At 43.1% G+C, this 24891-nt stretch overlaps 1 protein-coding gene across 1 annotated transcript in view; it reads left to right on the top strand.

Annotated features, from left to right (window-relative positions):
• KIF26B (kinesin family member 26B) overlaps positions 1 to 24891 on the top strand; it is an 841003-nt gene that overhangs the window by 262372 nt on the left and 553740 nt on the right. The window contains exon 4 of the mRNA XM_033938154.1: positions 23804 to 23970. Coding sequence (XP_033794045.1) covers positions 23804 to 23970 — 167 coding nt within the window. The remainder of the gene's footprint in view (positions 1 to 23803; positions 23971 to 24891) is intronic.

Below are 24891 nucleotides of genomic sequence, written 5' to 3'. Positions count from 1 at the left end.
GGGCAATGTCATTAATAGGGTACACTACTGCTCACAAAGTTGAATAATTTTATTTAATTATTTATTTGTAGTACTTATATACCACTTATGGTCTAAGTGGTTTACATTCAGGTACTCAAGAATCTCCCTCTCTGTCCTGGCAAGCTCACACTCTATCTAATGTACCTGGGGCAATGGGGAATTAAGTGACTTGCCCTGGGTCATAAGGGACAGCATAGGATTTGGACCCACAACCTCAGGAGGCTGAGGTTGTAGCTCGATCCACTGTGCCACACACTGCTATACAATAGTGCACTATTGATAGCACAGAATCTGCCCCCCGTCATTTCAGATTTTTTCCTATTGTTTTGCCATGTCCCTACCTTCTGGGTCCTCCTTCACTGAAACACACACACCTGGTCACAGTGGCTTTGATTTCTTTCCATGTAGGTAGAGGCCCACACAGTTGGAACTCAGGCCCACCCAGCAATGGCATAGAAGCGATGTGGCTGGTAGGGATGCCCAGGCCCCACCAGCTAAAGATTCCTGGTATTTCTCCTTCTAGGAGATCAGGGACTCCACTCTCCTGCCTTTAAATCATTATCCTTTAGATCTAAGACAGCAGTGAGCAGGAACTCATTCCTTGCTCATGCTGGGCCGAGCCTTCCCTCTGATGCAACTTCCTGTTTGCAGAACCAGGAAGTTGCTTCAGAGGGAAGGCTTAGAGTTGGTGTGAACAAGGAGAATGCATTGTTGCTTTCTGCCAGCAAAGACCTAAATGATTTAAACATGTTGGAGGAGTGGAGTTAAGTGATCAACTTGGAGGAAGGGTGATGCAGAGCACAGGGTGGGTTTTTCTTTCCCATCCACTTTGGTCTCAAACCTGCCAAAAACTGAGTGTCTGGCTGTGCCCCTGCTTCCATCTTACCATAGTAGCAATAAACAGCTGTCTTCATCACCTGATTCTGGCTTCTACTTAGCCCTGCATGTCTGAGTTCATCTCGGCTATTGTGCCCACATTACTGGAGCCAAGTATCCTCCCTCCCCCACACTGTGATAAAGAGAAGCCAGATGCATGAAAAGGAGGACTAAGACCTGCTGGTTCATGTGGGGCTTCTATTCTTGGAGCCACAGCGATGGCATGGCAGGAGGGTGCTTCTTAGTGCTTCAAGTGGGAATTTGCAGAGATGGCGCAAGGTTTGGCCTGCTGGATGACTGAATTTGATAAAGGAGAAACAACTGATGTGCTATATGTTTGACGCCCCTTTAGAGGGCATTCCCCCCCCCCAATATTCTCAGTCACAAAGGTAGGAAATGTCTAGTTTAATGGCTTTGTAATAAATTCTTGGTCAACAGTTCCTTTTTCCAGTGGTTGGTTAGGGTGAGCATGGGTAGAAGTATCTTTCCTTCAACCAGCAGAACGAGTGCTCTCTAAATCTCAGTTGAAAATCTGCAGACAGCCTCTCTTTAAACTTCTCAACAAACCAAAGCCTCGGGGGAAGGCGTGGGAAACATGATACGCCTGGTATAAGACTGTTGGAGAAAAGATAAATGATACCCCATGCAGACATAAACACAGAAAATCCTGTGTAGGTAGCAAAGGTCACGGCTTGTATTTCGAAATGCTGGATCATTTCATGATAATGTAACGTTTAGGCATCCTCATTTTGTTATGTTTTCCCAGAGAGTATTGGGTGGCTGTTGTACGTTTTCTTAGAGAGCTGAAAGAAAACAAGCATTATCCCTGAATCTACTGGGTGTTTCTGAGAATATCAGCCTTTCGGGCAGTTTTTGTGTTTTCCCTAACCTGCAAGCCAATACAAAATAACGAATGCAGCTACTGAAATAAAGTGCTTTTTAAAGGCTGTCATTTTCATCAAAATATTGTTTGATGATAATAGTGCACACACACGGGGGCTTGATTTTCGAAACGCGTGTCCTCCTGATTGCAAGCGACGGTAGAGATTTTGATGGCGATTTTGGCAGTTGGAACCCAAACACAGTACCGGGTAGAGCTTTGGATTTTTGCCCAGAAATAGCTAAGAAGAAAAATTTAAAAAAAATTTAAATTGAATAAGGTTGGGCAGACTGGATGGACCATTGGAGGCTTTATCTGCCGTCATCTACTATGTTACTATGTAAGCATCCTACCGCTGTCTTGCAGCTAATCGTGACACACGTTGTTAAAAAGAAAAAGTGTCCGAGGCAGGATACCTACATTGTAGGCCTCTGTAGTGTGTCTATGGAGAAGCGTACCCTAGATTACGAACACCCACGACATGGACGTGGTTTTGCCCAGAAGAGGCCTTGGGCAGGCTTAAATGTCAGTACGCGTCTCTGTAGACGTGAGACAGATGCCTTAAATGTAGGTCTGCAAAATGCTGGCCTTCATTTCAGGCGTCTGGCCGGGAGAGTAGACACGATTCTGAATAGGATGCTGATGCGTGATTGTCACACAATCGGCGGCCGCCGATATCAGCGTCCAATACAGAATTAGGCCCACAATGCCTTAATAGTTGGCACTCACCAGAATGTCACCTACCTTGATTTTATAAATGCACTCGCCATAGAATCACACTTAGGACCCATACGCATGACTAACATTTAGGTGCGCCCATTTAGGTCAATGAAAACCAAGCCTAAATATCTGTGCCTAAGTTGTGTGTGGATCGGGCTCACTGGAAATCTAATATTGTATGTACATTTGAAAGTGTGTGACTTGTATTTTTTTTTCTCCAAAAACTGTTTATTAGAAAAAGGGCAAGATAGAAATAAAGCAGACACAGCATTTTTCAATAGCCAACAAACAAAAGAACAGTGGTCAAATGAAACAGACTGAGACAAACGGAGTCCAGGCTTGGGTTCTTATAACCCAGACTCAGCTAATCAACCACCCCACTGGAAATCCCCCCACCCCCACCATCCCCCAACCCACCCTCAACCAACTGACAGTAAAGGTATCGCTGGCTTCCATTACAAATTAACCACGTGACTTTTAATCAGAGGGGGTAAAGACTCTAAACAAGAGGACCAGACGGATAGAAAAATCTTACTCCGATGTCTAGAAAACTGAGCTGACATGGATTCCCACACTATTAAAAGATGAAATTTATTGCGCCAATACCAAATGGTGGGTGGAGAGTCCTGAAGCCAGTGATTTGTGTGACTTGTTTTTTTTAATGTTGCCACCAGATGAGAGATGAGTGCAGCGGTCTCTGGTAGGGGAGAAGCAAAAAAACATATTTTAAATTATTGTTTTATTATGGCATATGGTGTTCAAAATAAGGAGGTTGTGCAAGATCTCCCATTCCCAACGCTGTAAATAATATTTAACAGTGTCTGCTTGTGTGAGCTGTAGTGTCATCATGTACTATTCCGTAACAGTGTACCTAACTTTTAGGAATGCCCAAGCTCCACCCATGCTCATACCCTAGCCACACCCCTTTTGAGATTTGTGCACCAGAATTTACATGCATCACTTTATCGAATACACTTAGGGCTCTTTTTACAAAGGTGCGCTAAGCATTTTAGCGTACGTTAACCATGCGCTAAACGCTAACGCGTACATGTTAGTCTATGGACGCATTAGTGGTTAATGCACACGTATATATAGCGTGCGCTAAAATGCATAGCGCACCTTAGTAAAACAGGGGGGTAAGTTGTGCATGTAACTTCTAATTAGTGCCAATCAGCATCAATTATTAGGTAGTAATTGTCAATTATCAGCACTGATTAGCTTGTTAAACAATTAAGGTCAGGATTCCGTAACCTGCCCGATCGAGCCTGATCCGGGCCCGATCCGGGTAGGTCCGACTAATTCAGGAAACTCTAACATGCAGATGAGGGCAATCGGAGGAACACCCCCATCTGCAGGCACGGTTCGCGCTATAGTGATCCCATCTATAGATGGTCTGAGCATGTGCGGGACCTCTGGGCCATCGGAGTTGTTTTTTTTTTTTTTCTTCTTTTATTTTTTTTTTAACTGAGCACAGCCAGGGAACCTGATTGCTGGACCTCAGGGCCGGAGATCGAGGAACTTTTGGGAGCCCGTGGTTTTAACCCGCTTAAGCCCGTGGGTTAAAACCACGGGCTTGCAGTGCGGGGAAGGGTGGGAGAGTTTGGGGCAGGAAGGCACGTTTGGGGGGGGGGGGATTCCGCATATTTTCCTTCCCCATGGCTTCCCCATGCTTGGCAGAAGGATATAGATGAGAGGGGGCTGCAGCCCGGGGCCCAGCCAGCCCGTACAATTACAGGGGTAGCCTGGATTGCCTGGAGATGGGTGCGAATGGGTATGCCCTTGGCTCCCGGCAGCCGCGGCCATATTCGAGGCAGGCAGGCAGTCACGTTCAGGGCTCCAGGAGGCATTCGGGGCAGCAGGAGATCGAGGCTGACAGGACAGAGAGCAGGGCTACAGAAGGCAGGGCAGTCGCAAAGGGCTTCAGCGACTGGTCCTCAGCAGTCACATTTTTTTTAATTGTCCAGCCCAGTCGGTGTTGCAGGGTTTTCTTTAGTGAATCGCGTCCCTGCCTATTTTACATGCCATTGCCCTCATTTGCAAGCGTGGATCGGAGGATGGTCAGAAGACAGGTAAGTGAATCGGGCCGGTGTTGCTAAGGTGTCACAAACCGATCAGTACACGATCGGTTTGCTTTAGCCCAAAGTTGGGTGCCTATGGGGAGAATTTTGTTTAAGGCAGCCTTGGGGCTAGATTCACAAAGTAAACCGATCATGTACTGATCGGTTTGCGACACCTTTGCGACCAGATTTCCATCCGGCCCCATTCACTAACCTCTCCTGCGATCCGCTTCGAATTCGTGCATGCAAATGAGGTGAAACGCATGCAAAGTAGGCAGGGACACAATTCACAACACAAAATTTCACACCCGACTGGGCTGGCTGATCAACTGAAGAAGCGACTTCTGGGGACCATTTGAAAACGTCTTTCCAACTCTGGAAGCCCTGCTCTCTGCCCTGCTCCCCACCCTCTCCTGCCTGCTCGCCCTGAATCGCCGCATCACCGCCCCAGTTTTCTCCTGCCCTTCTTCCCTGAATCTCTCCTGTCCTTCCCCGAAACTCCTGCCTGCCTGCTCGCCGCATCGCCGTCCCGGTTTTCTCCTGCCCTTCTTCCCCAAATCTCTCCTGCCCTGCCGTATTTTTAACCCGTGGGTTTAAAGAAGGTTAAAACCACAGGCTGGCAGGGCTAAAAACTAATAATAATAATAATAAAAAAAAGATTGCGGCTCCGATGGGCATGCGCAGACCATCTACAGATGGTCTACGCATGTGTGGGGATCGCAGAAAAGCGATCCGTGCCAGCAGATGGGAGCGTTCCTCCGATCGCCCCAACCTGCATATTTTAGTTTGCTGAATTTGTCGGACCTGCCTGGATCGGACCCGATCGGACAGGTTGGTGAATCTGGCTCTTGGAGGTCAGGTTTTCAGGATATCTACAATGAATACGTGTGAAAGAGATTTGCATACAATGTGGGAATTAAATCTGTTTGCTAGAACAAACTCAGCAGGAAAGTCCCCTGGCTGCTCAGCTGTTGTAGTCAAACAAAAACAGAAACTAAGTTGAAGAATGACATCACTCTATTGACACTCTCTAGTAAAGATAAGAGACAGAAAATCTAATCCAACCTAATCTACAATTTGTGATTCGCTCTGTGCCTAAATAGGTTCAAAACTGAGGTACAGGTCGAGAGAGGCAGAGAAGTAGAGGGAGGAGAGAAGTGACAGGAGGAGGAGGGGAGGGAGGGAGGAAGGTCAACATTAATGGTTATTACTCATTCTGCAAAAAAAAAGAGAAGAAAACTGTACAATTCCCACAAACTTTTTTTTTTTTCATTTACTTTCTTTTCTCTGACCTCAGTTACTGAGTTAGTGAGAGACAATGAACAACAGGTTTATGCCACAATATAGCTACATGCCCCACCGGGTAAAAAAAAGTCACACAAGAAGTCTGCAACATGTCCAGCAAGCTTATCATACATGTCAGTGGCGTCGCTCCCCTGCTCCTTCCCACCCACCCCCTGCTGTGCGCACTACCCCTTCGCTCCCCCATACCTTTTTAATTTTCCAGGTGAGAGCAACAGCATGAACTTACTGCCTGTGTCGTGTCGGCTATCCCTCTGATGTCACTGTCTAGGCACAGGGCCTGGAAGTGAGTCAGAGAGAGGCCACACTGACATGGGCAGCAAGTTCATAATGCTGTTCGGGGCTTTCCAAAACCTGGATAAACTGCCAGGTTGTGGAAACCCATCCAGGCACCCAGACAGTCCACTAAAAAAAATAGGACATGTCCAGGTTTTTCTAGACATCTGGTAGCCCTGTCCCTCCCCCAGGTCCTGCATCTCTACATCTCCCAGAGTGCAGCGCAGCTCCGCCAATGTAAAAAGGAGCTAGTCGAAACGGAGTCCTGCCACTGCCGGAGAAGAGAAACCACAGGGTCTCATATCCAGCACCACTCAACAGAGCCGATCTTCCCCGACACCAAAGAGGAGCACAATCCAAACTGCAGCAGGTAAGAAGCCTACAGCCATTGGACCAGAGTAACGGTCAATGGAGGAATAAGTAAATAGAAAAGAAAGGAATAACGGCTTTAAGCTCTGGACCAATAAAGCAAGATTGAAAACTATGACGATAAAAAAAAATGATCAACTGAATAAAAAATGTAAAAGTAAAAGTTTTATTACTTTTGATATACCAACCATCAAGTTAATATCTGGCTGGTTAACAATATGTTTAAAAGAAAGAGAAGTTATACAAAACTGAAAAAAAAAAAGAGGCATTGTGTATCTACATATAACATCACAAGACGAACTAGATAGTGAGGGTAAAAGGCAAAGGGAGGGTAAAGTTACATATTTGAGAAGAAATTGGAGATAGTAGGGTGAGGATAAAACATGATGGAGAGGGGCGCTTTAAAGAAAGCGGTTATTATTAGATTTTTTGATTTTGGTAATTAGGGAAGACGTCTCTAGTTTAATGAGAAGGCATCGCGAAATAAAAACGTTTTTAAGTCTGTTTTAAATTTGTCAAGTCGTGATTCGTCACGGAGTTGCTGTGGCAGGGAGTTCCAAAGAGTAGGGGCAGTTACTGCGAAATTTACTTTACGTGTGTTGTAGAAGTCTTTGATGGTGGGGATAAATAGAAGTTGTTGATCAGTTGATCTTAGAGCGCGTGAGGAGCTGTAGGGAATGAGAAGTTTGTCAAGAAATAACGGCAAATGAAAGAGCTTTATTTTGAAAGATAGTAAGATAATTTTATAGGTGATGCGGTGAGAAATAGGGAGCCAGTGTGCTTCTTTTAGAAGAGGGGTAACGTGGTCGAATCTGCCTACTTTATGGATAAGTTTTATTGCTGTATTTTGTATTAATTGTAGACGACAAATTTCTTTTTGGGGGAGGCCATTTAAGAGAGAGTTACAGTAATCAAGATGAGAAATTACTAATGAATGTACCAGAATAGTGATTGAATTAGTTTCAAGAATGGAAGAAAGAGATCGGATGATGCGTAATTTATAAAAACAGATTTTAACCACTGAACTTATGTGATCATGAAAGGTAAGATCTCTGTCAATGATGACCCCTAGAAGTTTTATCTTTGTGTCCATTTGGATCGGTGTAGATTTAATAGAAATGTCGTCCAGTAAAAATTCAGTGGATTTGATAGGGAGTAGCAGACTTCGAGATTTGTCCAGATTGAGGGAAAGCTTGTTTGTATACAACCAGTCATATATTGTGTTTAGTTTGTTATTAATGTCTTTGATGTCTGAAGTGTTTGAAGTATTGATTGGGTGAAGAAGTTGTATGTCATCGGCGTAAGCAAAAATGGTAAAACCGATGGATTGAGCCAGTGTGAGAAGAGGAGATAAGAAAATATTAAATAGAAGAGGGGATAGAATAGAACCTTGAGGGACACCATAGGAGTTAGTTGTGGGTGCGGAAGAGTTATTATTTATATGTACTATATTGGAACGTTCATTGAAGAAGGATGTAAACCATAATGAACAAAAATAGGACAAATGGGAAAAGGAAGCGCCTACAACCTAGCAGATGCAATCTTGCCAAAATCCAATTTAGTGCCAATTAATGTCAATATTTGGTTGTCAAAGGCTCATTATTGAATTTATTTACATGTGGATCTCAGGATCACACACAACTTTGAGTACCATTTATACTAGGGTTGATTCATAAGTTATAGCAACTATTTTTTTTTTTCTCTCAAAAATTCCCCCACACTGGAAATCTATTATACAGTATACATTTGAAAGTGTGTGGCATGTACTTCTTAATGTTGCCAACAGATGAGAGATGAGTGCAGTGGTTTCAGCAGGGGAGAAGCAAAAAAAAACAACCCCATGACATTTGAAATCATCGATATATTATGGCATACAGTGTACAACATGAGCAACAAAGAATAGGGAGGTTGTTGCGAGATCTCCCATCCCCAATGCTGTAAACAATGTTTAGCAGTGTCTGCTGTGTGAGCTGTAGCATTACAAAGAAAAATGGGGAGACCCAATGATCCACAATGAAAACAATCCATCGATGAAAACAAAAACAAAAATTGTGGATATAGATGTTCTGGAGATAATTTATTAAACACTGACATATAAAATCATGAAAATTCAATTAAAAAAGTACAGTGATAAAAAATACTGTGATAAAAATCCAACCAGACCCTACACGTTGTGTTTCGGCGAACACGCCTTCCTCAGGGGTCCAATGTTTTTTTTTGGGGTTTTTTTTTTTTGCTACTTCAGCTTGTCTGCGGTGTTCTTTGCTCACATGTTTAAAGACAATAGACTGTTTTCAGTCCAATTCTTTATATGTGAGTTTGCAAACCATTGGACCCCTGAGGAAGGCGTATTCACCGAAACACGGACCGTGTAGGGTCCGGTTGGATTTTTATCACAGTATTTTTTATCATTGTACTTTTTAAATTAAATTTTTATGGTTTTAGATGTCAGTGTTTAATAAATTATCTCCAGAATATCTGTATCCACAGTTTTTGTTTTTATCGGTGAGCTGTAGCAATGTCATGTAGGATTACTTTGTTGTTCATGTTGTACACTGCATGACAACATTAAGAAGTACATGCCACACACTTTCAAAGATTTCCAGTGTTGGCGCATTTTCGAGAAGAAAAAAATATAGTTGCCATGATTTTTGAATCAACCCTCGGTAGAATCCGGAGGTACATGTGTACTTGCACGATCTAGGTGCAAGTATTGACACCAATATTATGCTGGTATATTATAAAGAAATATAGGTGTCTAGTTTTTTTTATAGCTTAGACTCCAAATAGGTGCATTCTTGGCACCCAATAATAGGCATCTTCATAGAATTACCCTCTAAAAGGGAAATTATATAACCTAGATGCCCATGTTTACAGGTGCATTGTGCATGTAATTTTTTTTCCCATAAAAAATTAAAGACTTTTCTTTTCGAGACAATATACTCCATTGACAACCAATAGCTTATTCAAATCCAAAGATTACTTCCTCATCCTATGTAAACTGTTCTTTAATACCTCTTCAATGCTCATCCAATGCAAACTGTTTTGATAACTCCTCAATGCTGTCCCGAAGAAGTCTCTACCCCCCTCCATCTCCTCTTCCAGCTTAGAGCCCCCTCTCTTCTTTTTCTGCTATCTGTTTTTCTAATACCTGAATTGTATGTCACCTTGAACCTATTTAGACATATAGAGCGACTCACAAATTGTAGATTAGATTAGATAAATATTTTATTGAAATTTTAAAGAAATCATTACAAATTAAAACATAAAATAGTATTAATAAAATATTTAAAAAAAGTCATGGGGTGTCATAACATATTATCCAAAATAAATAATTACCAACATTTAATCCTTAAATTTAAGTAAACAATCCCATACTTTCTTAAATTTTCTCAAACTGCCACACTTAACTGCATATATTTTTTCATATTTGCTATACAAACATAACATATTCCACCACATGTTATAATCCAATTTGGAAAAATCCTTCCAATTAGATAAAATTGTTTTAATTGTTATCATGATTAAGTTCTTCAATAGTTGTGTTGTATAAGTGGGGGTTTTTCCCATTAAATAATTAATTGAATTTTTTTAACCCCCTCTTCTACAAAGCCGCGCTAGCAGCTGCTGCGCGGCTTTGTAGAAGAGGGGGTAAATTTATAAAGATACAACATACCAAATCAAATGAAAAATACAAAAAAACAAACTGAAAGCATAAAACAGAAAAAGTCATATGGTGTCATAACATATAACATGAATCCAAATTAAGCGTAATACTGTACATTAATCATTAAGGGGTCCTTTTACTAAGTCGCGCTAGCTGTTTTAGTGCGTGCAGAATGCTAACGCGTCCATTCTATCCTATGGACGCATTAGCGTTTAGCGCATGCTAAAACAGCGAGCGCGTTAGTAAAATGACCCCTAAGTTTCAATAAACATTCCCATATGTGCCTAAATTTTGCTAAATTACCACATTTAGGGCTCCTTTTACAAAGGCGATTTAGGGCCTTAACGTGCGGAATAGTGCATGCTAAAATTCCGCACGCGCTAACCGCTACTGGTAGTTTTCGGCTAGCGCGCGCTAATCTTGTGCGCACGCTAAAAACTCTAGCGCACCTTCGTAAAAAGAGCCCTTAATTGCATAAATCTTCTCATACTTACTATACGACATAACATATTCCACCATGTATTGTATTCTAATTTAGAAAAGTCCTTCCAATTCATGAAAATAGTTTTAAGCGTTAGCATTAATAAGATCTTTAACAGCTGTGCTTTATGGGTACTTACAGAAGTCTGCAACCCAAAACCTCCTAATATAATTATTGGATAAAACAGTGGTTCCATTATGGACAACAAATGTGAAATTGTCCATATCTTATCCCAATAAGAGGCAACATATGGATATTTGAATAGCATATGCTCCAATGTACCAGTTGCATCTTTACATGACCAACAAAGTTGTCCCTTAGATGCATCAATTCTGTATAAACGAAGTGGAGTCCATAGCACCTTGTGAAACAAAAAAACCAAAAGGACTGCATCATACACACAGAATGTAGTGACGTGGTAACTGATTTCCATACTAATTTCCATTGTGATCCATCTAAATTGGTGTACAAATCAAATTCCCACGTTCCTTGCAAACCCCTTGGCAGTTTACATACATTAATCTTCAAACATTTATACCACCTGGGCCAGAGGATAATGCATAGCAAAGAGACAAATAATCTGGCTGACCCTTCTGCATCGTAATTTGAGGATGGATCGATGTAATACAGTGCTTAAGCTGAATCCAGTGCTTAAGTTGTAAAATTGATGTTGAGGTAGTTTATATTTATTCACAATTTCAGAAAATGGCGTCCAATCGTGACCATGCAACAATTGTTTTATCTGCCAGATACCAGCCTTCTTCTAGAGACTTTAGAATGAACCCCCCTAAAATAATAATTGGTTAGAATGTTAGCGCTTATGGACCATATTCTCTAAATGGCGCCTTAACTTAGGTGCTGGTAGGTGCCTAAGTTAAGTGAAAAAAATGCCATTTAAAATGCTACTTAAAAAAAATTTCAAGCTTCTTCAGGAGGAAGAAAGGAAAAAGTCCCGTTTAAATGAAGTAATTTAAGGCAGTAAGACTGGCAGGGAACTGCACGGCTCGCAAAGCTTGCTACTCCTCATGAACGAACAGGGTGAGGAAGATGAACTGATTATGCCTTAGTTTGGAGAGTGTATTTTGTGTAAGTGTGTGTTTTGGACACTAATTTGTGGATTATAACATTTGATACTGTTTGGGGATTGAAGAACTCGGTAATGGCGAGGTTACCACCCATAGCCGCATTATGACTAAAGAACATCTTGGAACATCAGCTAAAGATACGTCTCACTTCTTTCTTTTTTCATCTATGAATTATTGGCTGGTAGGGGGTGATGCTATGATGTGATATCTATAATCATTACCTGGAGAGATGGTTTATATCAGGGGTGCCCACAATGATCTACCAACAATAAAATTTTAAAAAACACAAGCACACTGTATGCAGAGAAAATGTTTTTTAAAAATGTATTTACTCATTTTAAAGCCATAAGTAAGTGCAAAATATAATACAATCATATAACTCTATAAAAGCACTTAAATACAATTACAATTATAATCTGTGACAAAAAGATATATAACCCCCCGCAGAGAAAATGTTAATTATCATTTGTATTTGGGGTTTTTATCAGAGGTCAAGGCACAGGACTTTAAAATATGCAATGTCACCTCAGTAACAACTATATAAAAATAGACAAATATACCCCCTCCCCCTTTACTAAACAGTGATAGCGTTTTTTAGCGCAGGAAGCTGTGCTGAATGCCCTGCGCTGTTCTCGCTGCTCATAAGCTTCCTGCGCTAAAAACCCCTATTGTGGTTTAGTGAAAGGGGGCCATAGTGCAAAATATAGACAGCAGATATAAATTCTCAAAATGGATACATTTTGATCACTAAATTGAAAAACTTAATTTTTCCTACCTTTTTGTCTGGTGATTTCATGAGTCTCTGGTTGCACTTCTTTCTTCTGTAAAGCCAATATTTCTTTCTTTCTGCCTTTCTTTCTCTCTCCCCTTGGCCCCCCTCTTTCTTTCTGCCTTTCTTTCTCTCTCCCCTTGGCCCCCCTCTTTCTTTCTGCCTTTCTTTCTCTCTCACCTGCCCCCCTCTTTATTTCTGCCTTTCTTTCTCTCTCCCCTTGCCCCCCCAAGCCATCGTGCCGATTTCTCCACTTCCCCAATTCTTTCCTTACCCCCACCTCCAAGCTACCAATGCAATTTCTCCCTGCTGCTTCCCTGAGCCAGGCCTGGCGCATAAAAGTGCCGGGCCCACAAGACTTCACTTCCGATGTCAATTCTAATACTGGGGAGGAAGTTCCAGGCCAGCCAGGCAGTGATTGGCTGGCCCAGAATTTGACGTCAGAGGTGAAGTTTTGTAAGTCCTGTGCTTGTATGCGCCAGGCCTGGCTCGGGGAAGCAGCAGGGAGAAAAAGATCGCAAAGGCAACGCGATCGATTCACGTTGCCTTTGCGATCTACTGGTCGATCGCGATTGACCATTTGCGCACCCCTGGTTTATATTATTTACTGAGCACCTTTTTTCATATATTATTATTTTTTCTGATATTTTGTATTTTATATTTGAGATTCATTATTTTTTGTGCTTATTTTATAACTATACGTGTAATTTAAAGAACTCCCCCTGATCCCCCCATGACCCGCCATTTCTGTGCCCTCTTTTTTGACTTGCGCATAAAATATAGGCACATATCTGGCACCTAATTTATGCATATAATTTGTAATCAATTCTAATTAATGCCAATGAGTGCTTGTTGAAATGCCAATTATTGGCGCTAGTTAGCTTGTTATTCAATTAAATTGTGCATGCAAAGTGGGTACACACCCAAATTTGTGTGTGCAGTTTTCAATTAAATAAAAAAATAGAATTAGGGGTTAATACATCTGGATTGTTTCTGATGACATATCTACTGGTGTAATGGTAGTACAGGCATAGTGCCGGGAGATTTTGCAGCTTATTTTGATTTTATGCCTAATGTTGATGTTATGTATAAATTTTTCGGACTGTTTAATCATGATCTGCCTAGTGTTTAGGTGGAATATAAATTAATAAAATAAAACAAACTACATGCATGTGTGAACACATCTTGCCTGTACAGCACAATATGCATGTGAACTCATGAAATTAAAGAGCTCCTACAGTGATGTAGTAAAGGGGGAGGGGGCAAGGGGGGGTCGGATCGCCCTGGGCTCCAACTTGATGGGGGTGTTGGCACCTCTCCTTCTGTCCATTCCCCTGTTCTTTCCCACTCCTTCCCCACCACTTGCATGCCTTCACTTCCCCCCTCCCCGCCATTCCTCTAGCTCTTCGCCTGCGCGAGCAGCACCTACAACCTGCTGCTCGTGCTGACCTCAGTGCTCCCCTCCGACGTTACTTCCAGGTCCTGTGACTAGTGGCGTTAGATTGAGAGCCAACGCTGGCACAAGCAGCAAGTTGGAGATGATGATCGCACCGGGGATTCTAAACAGGTACAGGGGAAGGGAAAGGGCGCGTGTGCAGTTGGAGGGAGGGGGGGCACCTGCTACGCCAATGCTCCTACAAAGAAGAAGTCAAGTATATCGAGATGCTTCTTTTTGTTGGGGGGGAGGGTTGGGGGGGGGGGTTAACACTAGGGAGATACTTAAACAGTGGTACCTTGAAATCTGAACACCCCAGAACTCGAACAACTTGGAATCCAAACTATTTTTTTGATTAAATTTTGCCCCGGAAACCGAACCCTGCTTTGGAATCCAAACTGCAAGCGTTGCTCAGCCCAAAGCTTCCCCTCTGATGTAACTTCCTGTTTCTGCCTGGGCGGTTTGCGTCAGAGGGAAGCTTTGGGCTGAGGACCACTTGCAGTTGCCGTTGTCAGTCTTGCTGCCTATGCCAGCGGGGGCTCAATCTTCAAGTTTCAAGTTTATTATAGATTTGATTGATCGCTTATTCAAAATTCTAAGCGATGTACAGATCAAAAAATTACAAATTTTTAGGGGACAACAAAATAAACAACAAAGACTAACCTTACAAACATATTAAAACAAAAGGAAAGAATGGGAAGAGAAATACAAGTTGTTGATAGTAAATAAGACACTTATGGGGAAAAAGCAATGTGTCTATCCCGATTGGGGGTGCCTGATCTTGCTGTCTATTTGAAAATCTGAGTTTGTGGGAGCAAGGAACGGATTAATCCAGGTTCTATTATTTTCAATGGGAAAAATTGTCTTGGAACTCGAACGGGGTTCTGGAATGGATTAAGTTCGGATTCTGAGGTACCACTGTATTTCAAAACAAAACAACAATAGTCAGAAAAGCTATCTGACAGGTTGGCGAAGAGGCCTTTTTACTGGAAGAACTTCAGAAGCCGTTGAACAGGAGTTAAAACTTTATCTAAAGTGTTTTGTTGTCTAGTGAGCCTATTCAGCCTAGTGCAAGGATAGCCCAACCTATGATTCTGTGTGTAAAATATCTGTCTAGGAAAGACTTGGTTCAGGTTGCCTGGCTATCCTAAAGGAGGCAGTTTTCTGGGTCATTAATGCCCTGTAGGCAGAGGTCACATGCAGACACACTCTGGTAGCTGCCATTACTGTCAACAAAGGAGTGAGAGGTCAATGGCTTACAGATTGCTGTCTGTGATGTGAAAGCTACTAAAATAACAGTGGATCATGTTGGCACTAGGAGAACAGTAACTAAACAAATAAGAAGAAACAGAAGTGTAAAATTTGCTTAAGTTCAAGCTACGAATGTTTTTGTTTCTATTTCACTATTGCCCGAGTTAAAAAAAAAAAAAAAAAAATCGAACCTTTCCTTTAGTGCCGGGGGCAGCTTAACAAAAACCTGTTAAAATTTTCTGGTGGACGGGGGTCTACCCGAAAAGTTTAACAGGTTTTTGTTAAGCTGTCTCCAATTTTCCATAACGGTGATCTGGGATTTCATAGTGATAGAGTCAACAGTCTACATTGAATGCTTAATACTCTTCAGGGTCTGAAAAGCTCTTAGACCCTGATTCCTATAAACGGTGCCTAACCCCTAGGTACTGTTGAGGGCAATTGCTGATCATCCACTGGTGCCCTTCATAGAACTGCATGTAGAAGCACCTGAGCAGTCTTAGGCATCATTAGATGTTGAATCCTCAGGTGCACCGCCATTGGGAGAATCTTGTCATGAAAAGGCAGATAATAAAATCTCAATAAATAAATAAATATAGACTAGGGGTTTCTTGGCCTACATGAGTGCACCAAGTTAGGAGCCTATGGGCATCTAAGACAGACCATGCCCAAAATCTGTCCCTAACTACACCTAATTGCTGGTAGGTGTCTTGGTCTAGACCAGACAAGGGTACTACTTATATGTATATTCAGTGGCACTAGTCAAATGAATATGGCTGGGGAGGTTTTGCAGCTCATTTGCATATTCTTTCCAGCATTCTCCAGGCTGGGAAGTCCACCCTGATCCACTCAGCCTCTGCTCCTGCTAGTTTATGCTCCTTGCTGAGTGCTGGGAAAGTTTTGTCTTCTGGTGTGACTCCCACCAGCTGAATATCAAGGGGGGATGGATTATTTTTTGTAATGTACGAGTACATACTCATATTTTTTTTTTCTTGAAAAATGATACTATGTCTCTATCAATTGCTCAGGGCCCTCTTGAAAGAAAGAGTTACCGTTTCTTTGCCACTATTTCTAAAACTTCTGCAGTTCAAAAGCTTGTAATCTGTATGCATGTTTCATACTTCAATATGGGTGTTAAAAAGATATCCTTGGTGGCACATCTGCCAGCAATATAGAGTATTCAGAATGTACCTGAAATCTCATAGTGAGCCAAAAACTGCTGAATATTAAACAGATGAAAAAATTCCTTATGGTTAAGGTCAGAGATAATATTGTACACTTACATTGGCATGCCTACCCAGAAATATTAGTGTCTCTCAAGTTTACAATAAATCTGGAAGTCTCTGTGCTAGGTTTCTCAAACAGATATGGCAACAGATGATATAGTATGTGGTTAATTTGCCTGTAATGGTACATGCAAGGGACATGACTAAGGCACTGAAAGATTTTCACTGGGAAAGGTGTGTGTGTGTGGAGGGGGGTATCTTATCTAGATCTGAAACTGATCTCCAGAAATGGCTCAATATTGCTAAATTGTGATATCGCTGCTCCCACTAGGTGGCGTTACACACCCAAGTTTCCCTCTGGCCCTCATCATTGCCCTTTCAACCTGCCCTGCCATCCGAGACCACCTGATATGACCATCCTAAGTTCCATCATCCCCATGAAAAGAAGCACCTCACCCCCAATACCAAATTAATGCATGTTAATACATAGTAACATGAATAATTTGATTTAACAACATAGATAGAAAATAGCCCCCATGGTGTTAAACATCTTTTAAACCACATTAATGCATTACTGATTAATTCATGTTAGTAAATGAGGCTATTAATTTGCTTCTTTTAAACTAAAAACTCTAATAGCAGCTGTTCCTTACTATTTCAAGTTCAGTCCCCAACTTTTTTTTTTCAAGTAAGACATGCCAATACTAAGTATTGGCACCTTTTCTTGTTTTCTAAAAATGCTCCAAAGCCTCATGAACTTGTAGCGCAGACACAGCAGAACAGAAGCAGTGCTGCACAGTGGCGTACCTGGCTTGGTAACCGCCTGGAGTAGGTTTGGATAATTTCTAAAAAAAAAAGAAGTCCACAGGCCATTATTGAGATGGCTTAGGGAAATCCACTGCTGATTCCTAGGATAAGCAGCATAGAATCTGTTTTGCAACTTGGGATCTAGCTAGATACTTGGGACCTGGGTTGGCCACTGTTGGAAACAGGATAACGGGCTTGAAGGACCTTCAGTCTGTCTCAGTATGGCAACTCTTATGTTCTCTACTCTCAGTTCTCATATTATACAGCCAGCCATGAAGGGACATTTATACTCATTCTGTGTGCTTTGGAAAAGGATTTTAGAAGAGAAGGATGGGGGGGGGGCATTCAATGGTGTTATCTGTCTACTAATTTTAGCCCCTTAGTATTGAGAAACTGGTTACATTAGGACAGGGATCTCAAAGTCCCTCCTTGAGGGCCGCAATCCAGTCGGGTTTTCAGGATTTCCCCAATGAATATGCATTGAAAGCAGTGCATACACACAGATCTCATGCATATTCATTAAAGAAATCTTGAAAACCCAACTGGATTGCGGCCCTCAAGGAGGGACTTTGAGACCCCTGCATTAGGAACTACTTGTGAGTTTTGAGTATCTAAGTCAGTGGTTCTCAACCCAGTCCCTGGGATACACTTAACCATTCAGGTTTTTAGGATCACCACAATGAATAGGCATGTGATAGATTTGCATGAAATAAAAATAATGTATGCAAATTGACCTCATGCCTATTCATTGTGGTGATCCTGAAAACCTGACTGACTGGTTATGCCTTGAGGACTGGGTTGAGTACCTGTGATCTAGGGTAATCATTATCTGAATATTGTTGACATAGGAAAATGGAGAGAACAGTGGCGTACCTAGGGGGGGGCGGGCCGCCCCGGGTACCAGCCCTGAGGGGGTGTTCCCGGCCTTGCCGCTCAGTCCCCCCCCACGCCTGAAGGACCGCTCGCCCCACTGACCTTCCAGCACACCTATGAAGCAGCCCGCAGCAGGATCGCGACGTCAGCAATCCCTCAGCTGCTTGGGCGCTGCTTCCTGCGCCGCTGTCCCGTCCCTCCTCTGACGTCAGAGGAGGGGGCGGGACCGCGGCGCAGGAAGCAGCTCCTAAGCAGCGCAAAGATAGCTGACGTCGCGATCCTGCTGCGGCTGCTTCATAGGTAGTGCGGGGAGGCCAGGGGGGCGAATGGTCCTTCGGGGTGGGTCGGGGCATCAGGCCTTCAGGGTGGGGCGGGCGGGCGGGCAGGCAGACTTTCAAGGGGGAGGGGGGTGACAGGCAAGCAGGCAGGCCTTCAAGGGGGGGTGCAGGTCTTCGGGGGGGGTGCAGACCTTCAAGGGGGTGCAGGCCTTCAAGGGGGGGACAGGCAGGCAGGCCTTCAAGGGGGGGACAGGCCTACAAGGGGGGGGGACAGGCCTACAAGGGGGTGCAGGCCTACAAGGGGGGGGGACAGGCCTTCAAGGGGGGACAGGCCTTCAGGGGGGGTGCATGCCTTCAGGGGGGGTGCCGACCTTCAAGGGGGTGCAGGCCTTCAAGGGGGGGACAGGCAGGCAGGCCTTCAAGTGGGGGGACAGGCCTTCGGGGGGGTGCAGGCCTTCGGGGGGGGTGCAGACCTTCAAGGGGGTGCAGGCCTTCAAGGGAGGGGACAGGCCTTCAAGGGGGGGACAGGCAGGCAGGCCTTCAAGGGGGGGACAGGCCTACAAGGGGGTGGGACAGGCCTTCAAGGGGGTGCAGGCCTTTGGGGGGGTGCCAACCTTCAAGGGGGGGTGCAGGCCTTCAAGGGGGGGGACAGGCCTTCAAGGGGGGACAAGCAAACAGGCCTTCAAGGGGGGGACAGGCCTTCAAGGGGGGGACAGGCCTACAAGGGGGTGGGACAGGCAGACCTTTAAGGGGGGACAGGCCTACAAGGGGGTGGGACAGGCAGACCTTTAAGGGGGGATAGGCCTTCAAGGGGGGACAAGCAGGCAGGCCTTCAAGGGGGGGTCAGGCCTTCAAGGGGGGGGACAGGCCTTCGGGGGTGCAGGCCTTCGGGGTGGGTGCAGGCCTTCGGGGTGGGTGCAGGCATTCGGGGTGGGTGCAGGCCTTCGGGATGGGTGCAGGCCTTCAGGGGGGGACAGACCTTCGGGTGGGGGGTACAATCCTTCGGGGAGGGTGCAGGCCTTCAGGGGTGGGGTTTAGGCCTTCAGAGGGGGACAGACCTTCGGGTGGGAGGTAAAGTCCTTCGGGGGGGTGCAGGTCTTCAGGGGTGGGGTGTAGCCCTTCGGAGGGGGGACAGACCTTCGGGGGAGGGGGGTCCTGGTGTAAAAGTACACAGAGGGAGAGAGGGAAGGGGGGGTTCAAAGATACGTGCATATGCCAGACTTTGGGGGTTAGAAATAATGGGTCTAAAAACAGAGGAGTGGGAGAGAGATGGTGCATAATGGGATTTAGGGAGGGAAGGAACAGAAAGGGAGAGAACTTGGAAACAGGGGATGGTGTGGAGGGGGGATAGAGATACTGGATAGGAGGATAGTTGGGAACAGAAAGGGAGAGATGGTGGATCCTGGGGTGGTGGGGAGTTGAGAAAAGGTGAATCTGTGGATGGAGACAAAAAAAAGGAAAGATGCCAGATCTCCGGGAGAGGGAAGGGAAACGGAAGGGGAGAACAGAGATGGCAGACGGATGGTTAGCACGGAGAAAGGAGACCCTGGCAAGCAAGACAACAAGAGCCTGGGACCAACAAGATTTGAATATTGATCAGAGAACAAAAGGTAGAAAAAATAATTTTATTTTCTGTTTTGTGATTACAATATGCTAGATTTGAAAAGTGTACATGAGACAGCTTGAAATGGGAACTTTTCTATTTTTGTGAATGGCAAGGCTGAGTTCAGTTAAAATATATGCTTTATAAGAAAATATAATAATGTGTTTTATAAAGTTTATAAGCACTGCTGGCATACTCGGTGAGGTGTTCCTAGTGTTGGTGGTGGTGGTAGCATGTCAGTGTGTTGAGAGGAAGAGGTAGTCTGGGAAATTCTGCTGAGCAAACTCTGGGCCCATTTCCACCCCCAGTTAGTCCACTCCACTCAACTGGTTCACACACTGAGTGGGTCTTTGGGTGTTATTTCTGGGTAGTTGTTTTAGAATCTCTTCCAGTGGTTTGTCAGTATCTCCTTCTGGTCCAAGGAAGGAAACTTTGTCAACCTTAGCATTGACCTTCAGAATATGTTTGTAACAGCGCTGCTTGTGTGGCATTAGGCTATGTAGTGATCGAAAGAAAAAAACAGACCTTTGCACATTTTTGCACTATATGGTGGGTGTATGAGGAGATTCATTTCCTGCACAGTTAAGTCCATGTGAAGTTACCTTGTGCTGTATTTGACATCTAGCAAGGTCTCTGTTTGGAAGGAAAGATCTAAGCTTAAAAATGAAGTGGCCAGAAGTTATGTTAAAAGTAGATAGCGTAGCTGGTTTTAAGAAAGGTTTGGACAAATTCCTGGAGGAAAAGTCCATTGTCTGTTATTAAGACATGGGGGAAGCGTCTGCTTGCCCTGGATTGGTGCACTCAGCAGCAACAAATACTAGTTTTGGCTGGCTCTTTCCCCGCATTTCTCCTCTCTTCCCCACGATTTAATATCCAGTTCAGGCAATAAGTAAATGCATCGGCAGGGGGGGTCTGGTAAGTCTTGGGGGCTGGGGATGGAAGGTGAGAATCAGTTCTGTAGGCTATCAGAAATTTGCTTAATTATCTACTCACACAGAAAAGCAGTAAAGTCAATAGGTTCTCTGAGTGGGAACAACCTGTTTGATCTTGCACTCTTGTGATTGACCAATTGTTTATCACTGTTTAATTTATCACATTGATTAATTTGAGCACACCTGAGGTGTCCTATGATGGTGTGCACTGCAGGCAGAGGAGCCTTATTGTGTAAAGCACTGGAGAATTCTCTCCTCTCGCTTACCTCTCACGCTGAGGACACCCTGCTTCAGTATAATCATTTATATGATTTATCTTATAAACATTATTACGTGGTCTTTTCCTCAAGTGCTGAGACATCAGGTTGTTCCCACTTGGAGAACCTATTGACTTTTACTGCTTTTCTGTGTGGCTTTAACATTTTTGCTATTCAGTATACCTAAACTATTATTCAGTAGAAAAAATTTGGTTTGTTCAATCAAATCCTGTGTGGACATTGGACTTCTATGAGTGAATGTTCTGCTTGATTGAACAAACTAAATTTTTTCTACTGAATAATAGTCTAGGTACAATGAAAGTAAATAGCAAAAATGTTTGAGTAGATAATTAAGGAAATCTTTTTCATATTGCTTGCTTATGGACTGGGAAAAAAGACTGTTCAAGCAAATGTCTCCAGAACTGCTTTAATGGAAAAATGTGATTTTTTTTTTTAAGTACTTTGTGAAATTTATTGTTGTTGTGAAATTTATTGTTATACTTTGTTTAAACTTAAAAAGCGGTGTCATTAACAGTGAATCTAATCGAAAAATCGATTCAACAGGGTGAATCGAATCGAATGAAATATTTTTCTCTGAATCGGGCAGCACTATTGGCTACCATGAGAATGGGCTACTGGGCATGATGGACCATTGGTGTGACCCAGTTAGGCTATTCTTATGTTATGTTCTCATCTGTAGGGGCCTTTGTTTTCACTTCTTATTTTAATGTATTTTTTTTCCTGGGAACTTATCAGTGTTTTTTTATAATGGGAACAAAAATGGAAGAGAATTAATGTGTGTGGAATGGGGGGGTAACTAATTTCTTCAGCTAAATAATTCAATCCACTTCAAACAGACATAGGAGAACTCACGCACCATTCACACACCCTCCAACCAAAAACATCAAAAGAAAAAAACTGTTCGACAACCTCCTAGCCATTCGAGCTGCAACACTTGACCCCCAACTCTACAACCTATTGACCTCGACCACAAACTACAAAACCTTAAAAAAAGAAATAAAAACCCTTCTATTCAAAAAACACATAAAACCAAACTAACATAATCAGAACTGTCCCAAGCATCACCTGCAACTACTCCATATGTACTTCTGATGTCATGACAATTCAGACATAATTTATGTTATGTTATGTTTGGAATAATGGTTACATAAATGAGGTTCAATAAAAGAAAATTTTCACTGCCTGTTTCTATTCTGACCATTTATTCCATTTCATGGTTATTGCAAAAAAAATAAATAAATAAATAAATTTTACATGGGGGGTGGGGGGGGGGGTGTCAAAAAATGATGGGCCCCGGGTGCCACATACCCTAGGTACGCCACTGGGAGAGAACTCTAGGTTTTGTATCAAACTTGCCAGAATGACCTTAAAGATATTAAAAGGTATGGATTGCTAGTAACTAGCCAAAGGGTAGAGAGTAATGAATTCACTGTAAAAGATCTAAGTGGTTTACAATCAGGTACTCAAGTATGTTCCCTATCTAATGTACTTACAAGTTACTCCACACTTTCCTTGACACTTTTTTGCCTGAAAGGAAACAAAACATGTCAAGAAAAGTGTGGAATAACTTGTAAGTTTCATGGCTCCACATCATTCTCTTCGTCCGTGGCCCCTTGTATTGCTCATTTACAGGCCAATGCTCAAAACTCCAGTGTTGTGTGGAATAGCACTGAGCAATAACATGAGAATAGCGCATCATAATAACTTTCCAATAATGGCTGTTAACGTTGAACATTCAGGAGGTAAGGGGGGGGGGGAAGAATGTGCCTGGTGCATGTGCACAAGAGTTTGTAGTAAGCTCTCATGCGAATGCACTCAGCAAACCCAAAGGTGAGGCATACATTTGTGCCATTTTTTGTGCCTTTAAATATAAGCTTTCCAATTTTTTGTTTCTCTTGGAAGGCTTATATTTAAGCTGGAAATAGGCGCCAATGTGTGCTTTCAGTTCTGGGTTTGTTCTGACTCGCACACATTTGTTTCACTACCATTGCCAGCATTTAGGGCAGGGGTAGCGAACGCTGGTCCTCGAGAGCCAAATTCCAGTCGGGTTTTCAGGATTTCCCCAATGAATATGCATTGAAAGCAGTGCATGCACATAGATCTCATGCATATTCATTGGGGGAATCCTGAAAACCCGACTGTAATACGGCTCTCGAGGACCGGAGTTCCCTACCCCTGATTTAGGGGCTTGCACAGGCTTCCTTCTGTTTCTAAATTAAATAAAAACTGGCAAATTTTACAGACTGAATTGTGGGAAATCCTCTCTTCAAACACCCTAATGCCTGCTCCAAACTGGTATTAAGTGGCTTTGTTTTCTGCACTAGGGAACAGGAAATGACCTCATCAACATCCATTTGACTACATTTGTGTGCTACTTGCGCTAATCTTTGGCACACACATTATCTCCCTTGCCAGAGCCCTCTGCACTCACCAACGCCAGCGCTAGTCTGGTGCTAATCGCCTCTAGCACTGGTTTTAGGTTTTGAGCATGGGCCGATCAGAGAACAAAAAAGGTCTGAGGTGCATAAAATGGCAAACAGCTGAACTACTGAACTTGATCACAGCGAGGAGGAAGAAGGCTGATTAAGAGAATCACAGCTATTGTTTCTTGTTTACCTAGATCTCTCAGCTGATTACTGAGACTGGCCGAGAGGGCCTAACTGAAGCAGTGCTGAACCGCTACAATGCAGACAAGCCCGCTTTGTACAGCTTCCCTGCTCCTCAGAGCAGCTATGTGGCCAACGACACATCTACAGGCACATCAGTGGCCGCCTCTTTCTTTGCCAGGTAAGGCCCTATCACTTCTTTTGGCTAATTTTCTATTAGCTAAACATTGCCATGGAGGATTCCTGCTGGACTGAAAGAAAAATGCACATGTGAGCTGGTAAATATTATGGTGTTTCCAGTAGGATCATTTGGGCCACATGTGTATTGTATCAGATTGGTTAATAATTATTTTACTGTTGTTTAGGTGAAAACTGCTAACGATTCTTATGTACTGAAATTAATAGCTTTGGACGGGTCAATATTCAGCCAGCTGTGGTCAGTCTGGACTCTGATATTAAATATCTGGGTCGTCGGTGGACTTGGAAGTTATGCTAGTTCAAGGGTTATCAGATGTTTGGGAAAACCCGGATATATCCTCTTTTTAGAGGACTGTCCAGGTGTCCTGATGGATTTCCAAAACCCAGCATTTTGTCTGGGTTTTGGAAAGCCTCGAGCTTGGGGCCGAAGCATCTGTTGTCAAAATATGGTCTAAGACCTAAAATAACTTATCCATTTAGAGGCCCATTTTCTAAACAATGCTAAAAATTAGCCTGCGCTAACCCCTATGTGGGTCTTTCCTGTGCACTAAGGCCACTTGTAGTGCTGCTGGTAAACGTTTGATTTTTTTACGTTTTTGCAATAATGGCCATACACCAATTTTCCCATTAGTGTGAGGCCATTAGCTTGTCAGAATTTGCTGACACCTATTTTGTAAGCAGTAAGGGGGATATTCTATAAATGGTGCCAAAACTTAGGTAACTGGCACCTACGTTAATTGAGAAACGCCATTTAAAACAGTGAAAAACAGTAAAAATTATGGGCCTACCGGTGCCTAAGCTAATTGAGAAATGCTATTTAAAATGGTGAAAAATAGTAAAAATAAAGCACTTACCGGCGCCTAAATAAAAGGCACTGGAAATGTGTCTATGTAGGTGCTTTAGC

This window comes from Geotrypetes seraphini, chromosome 3, assembly GCF_902459505.1.
Source record: "Geotrypetes seraphini chromosome 3, aGeoSer1.1, whole genome shotgun sequence".
NCBI classification, from domain to species: Eukaryota; Metazoa; Chordata; class Amphibia; order Gymnophiona; family Dermophiidae; genus Geotrypetes; species Geotrypetes seraphini.
The sequence above is the reverse complement of the archived record's forward strand: the minus strand, read 5'-3'. Positions and strand labels throughout refer to the sequence as shown.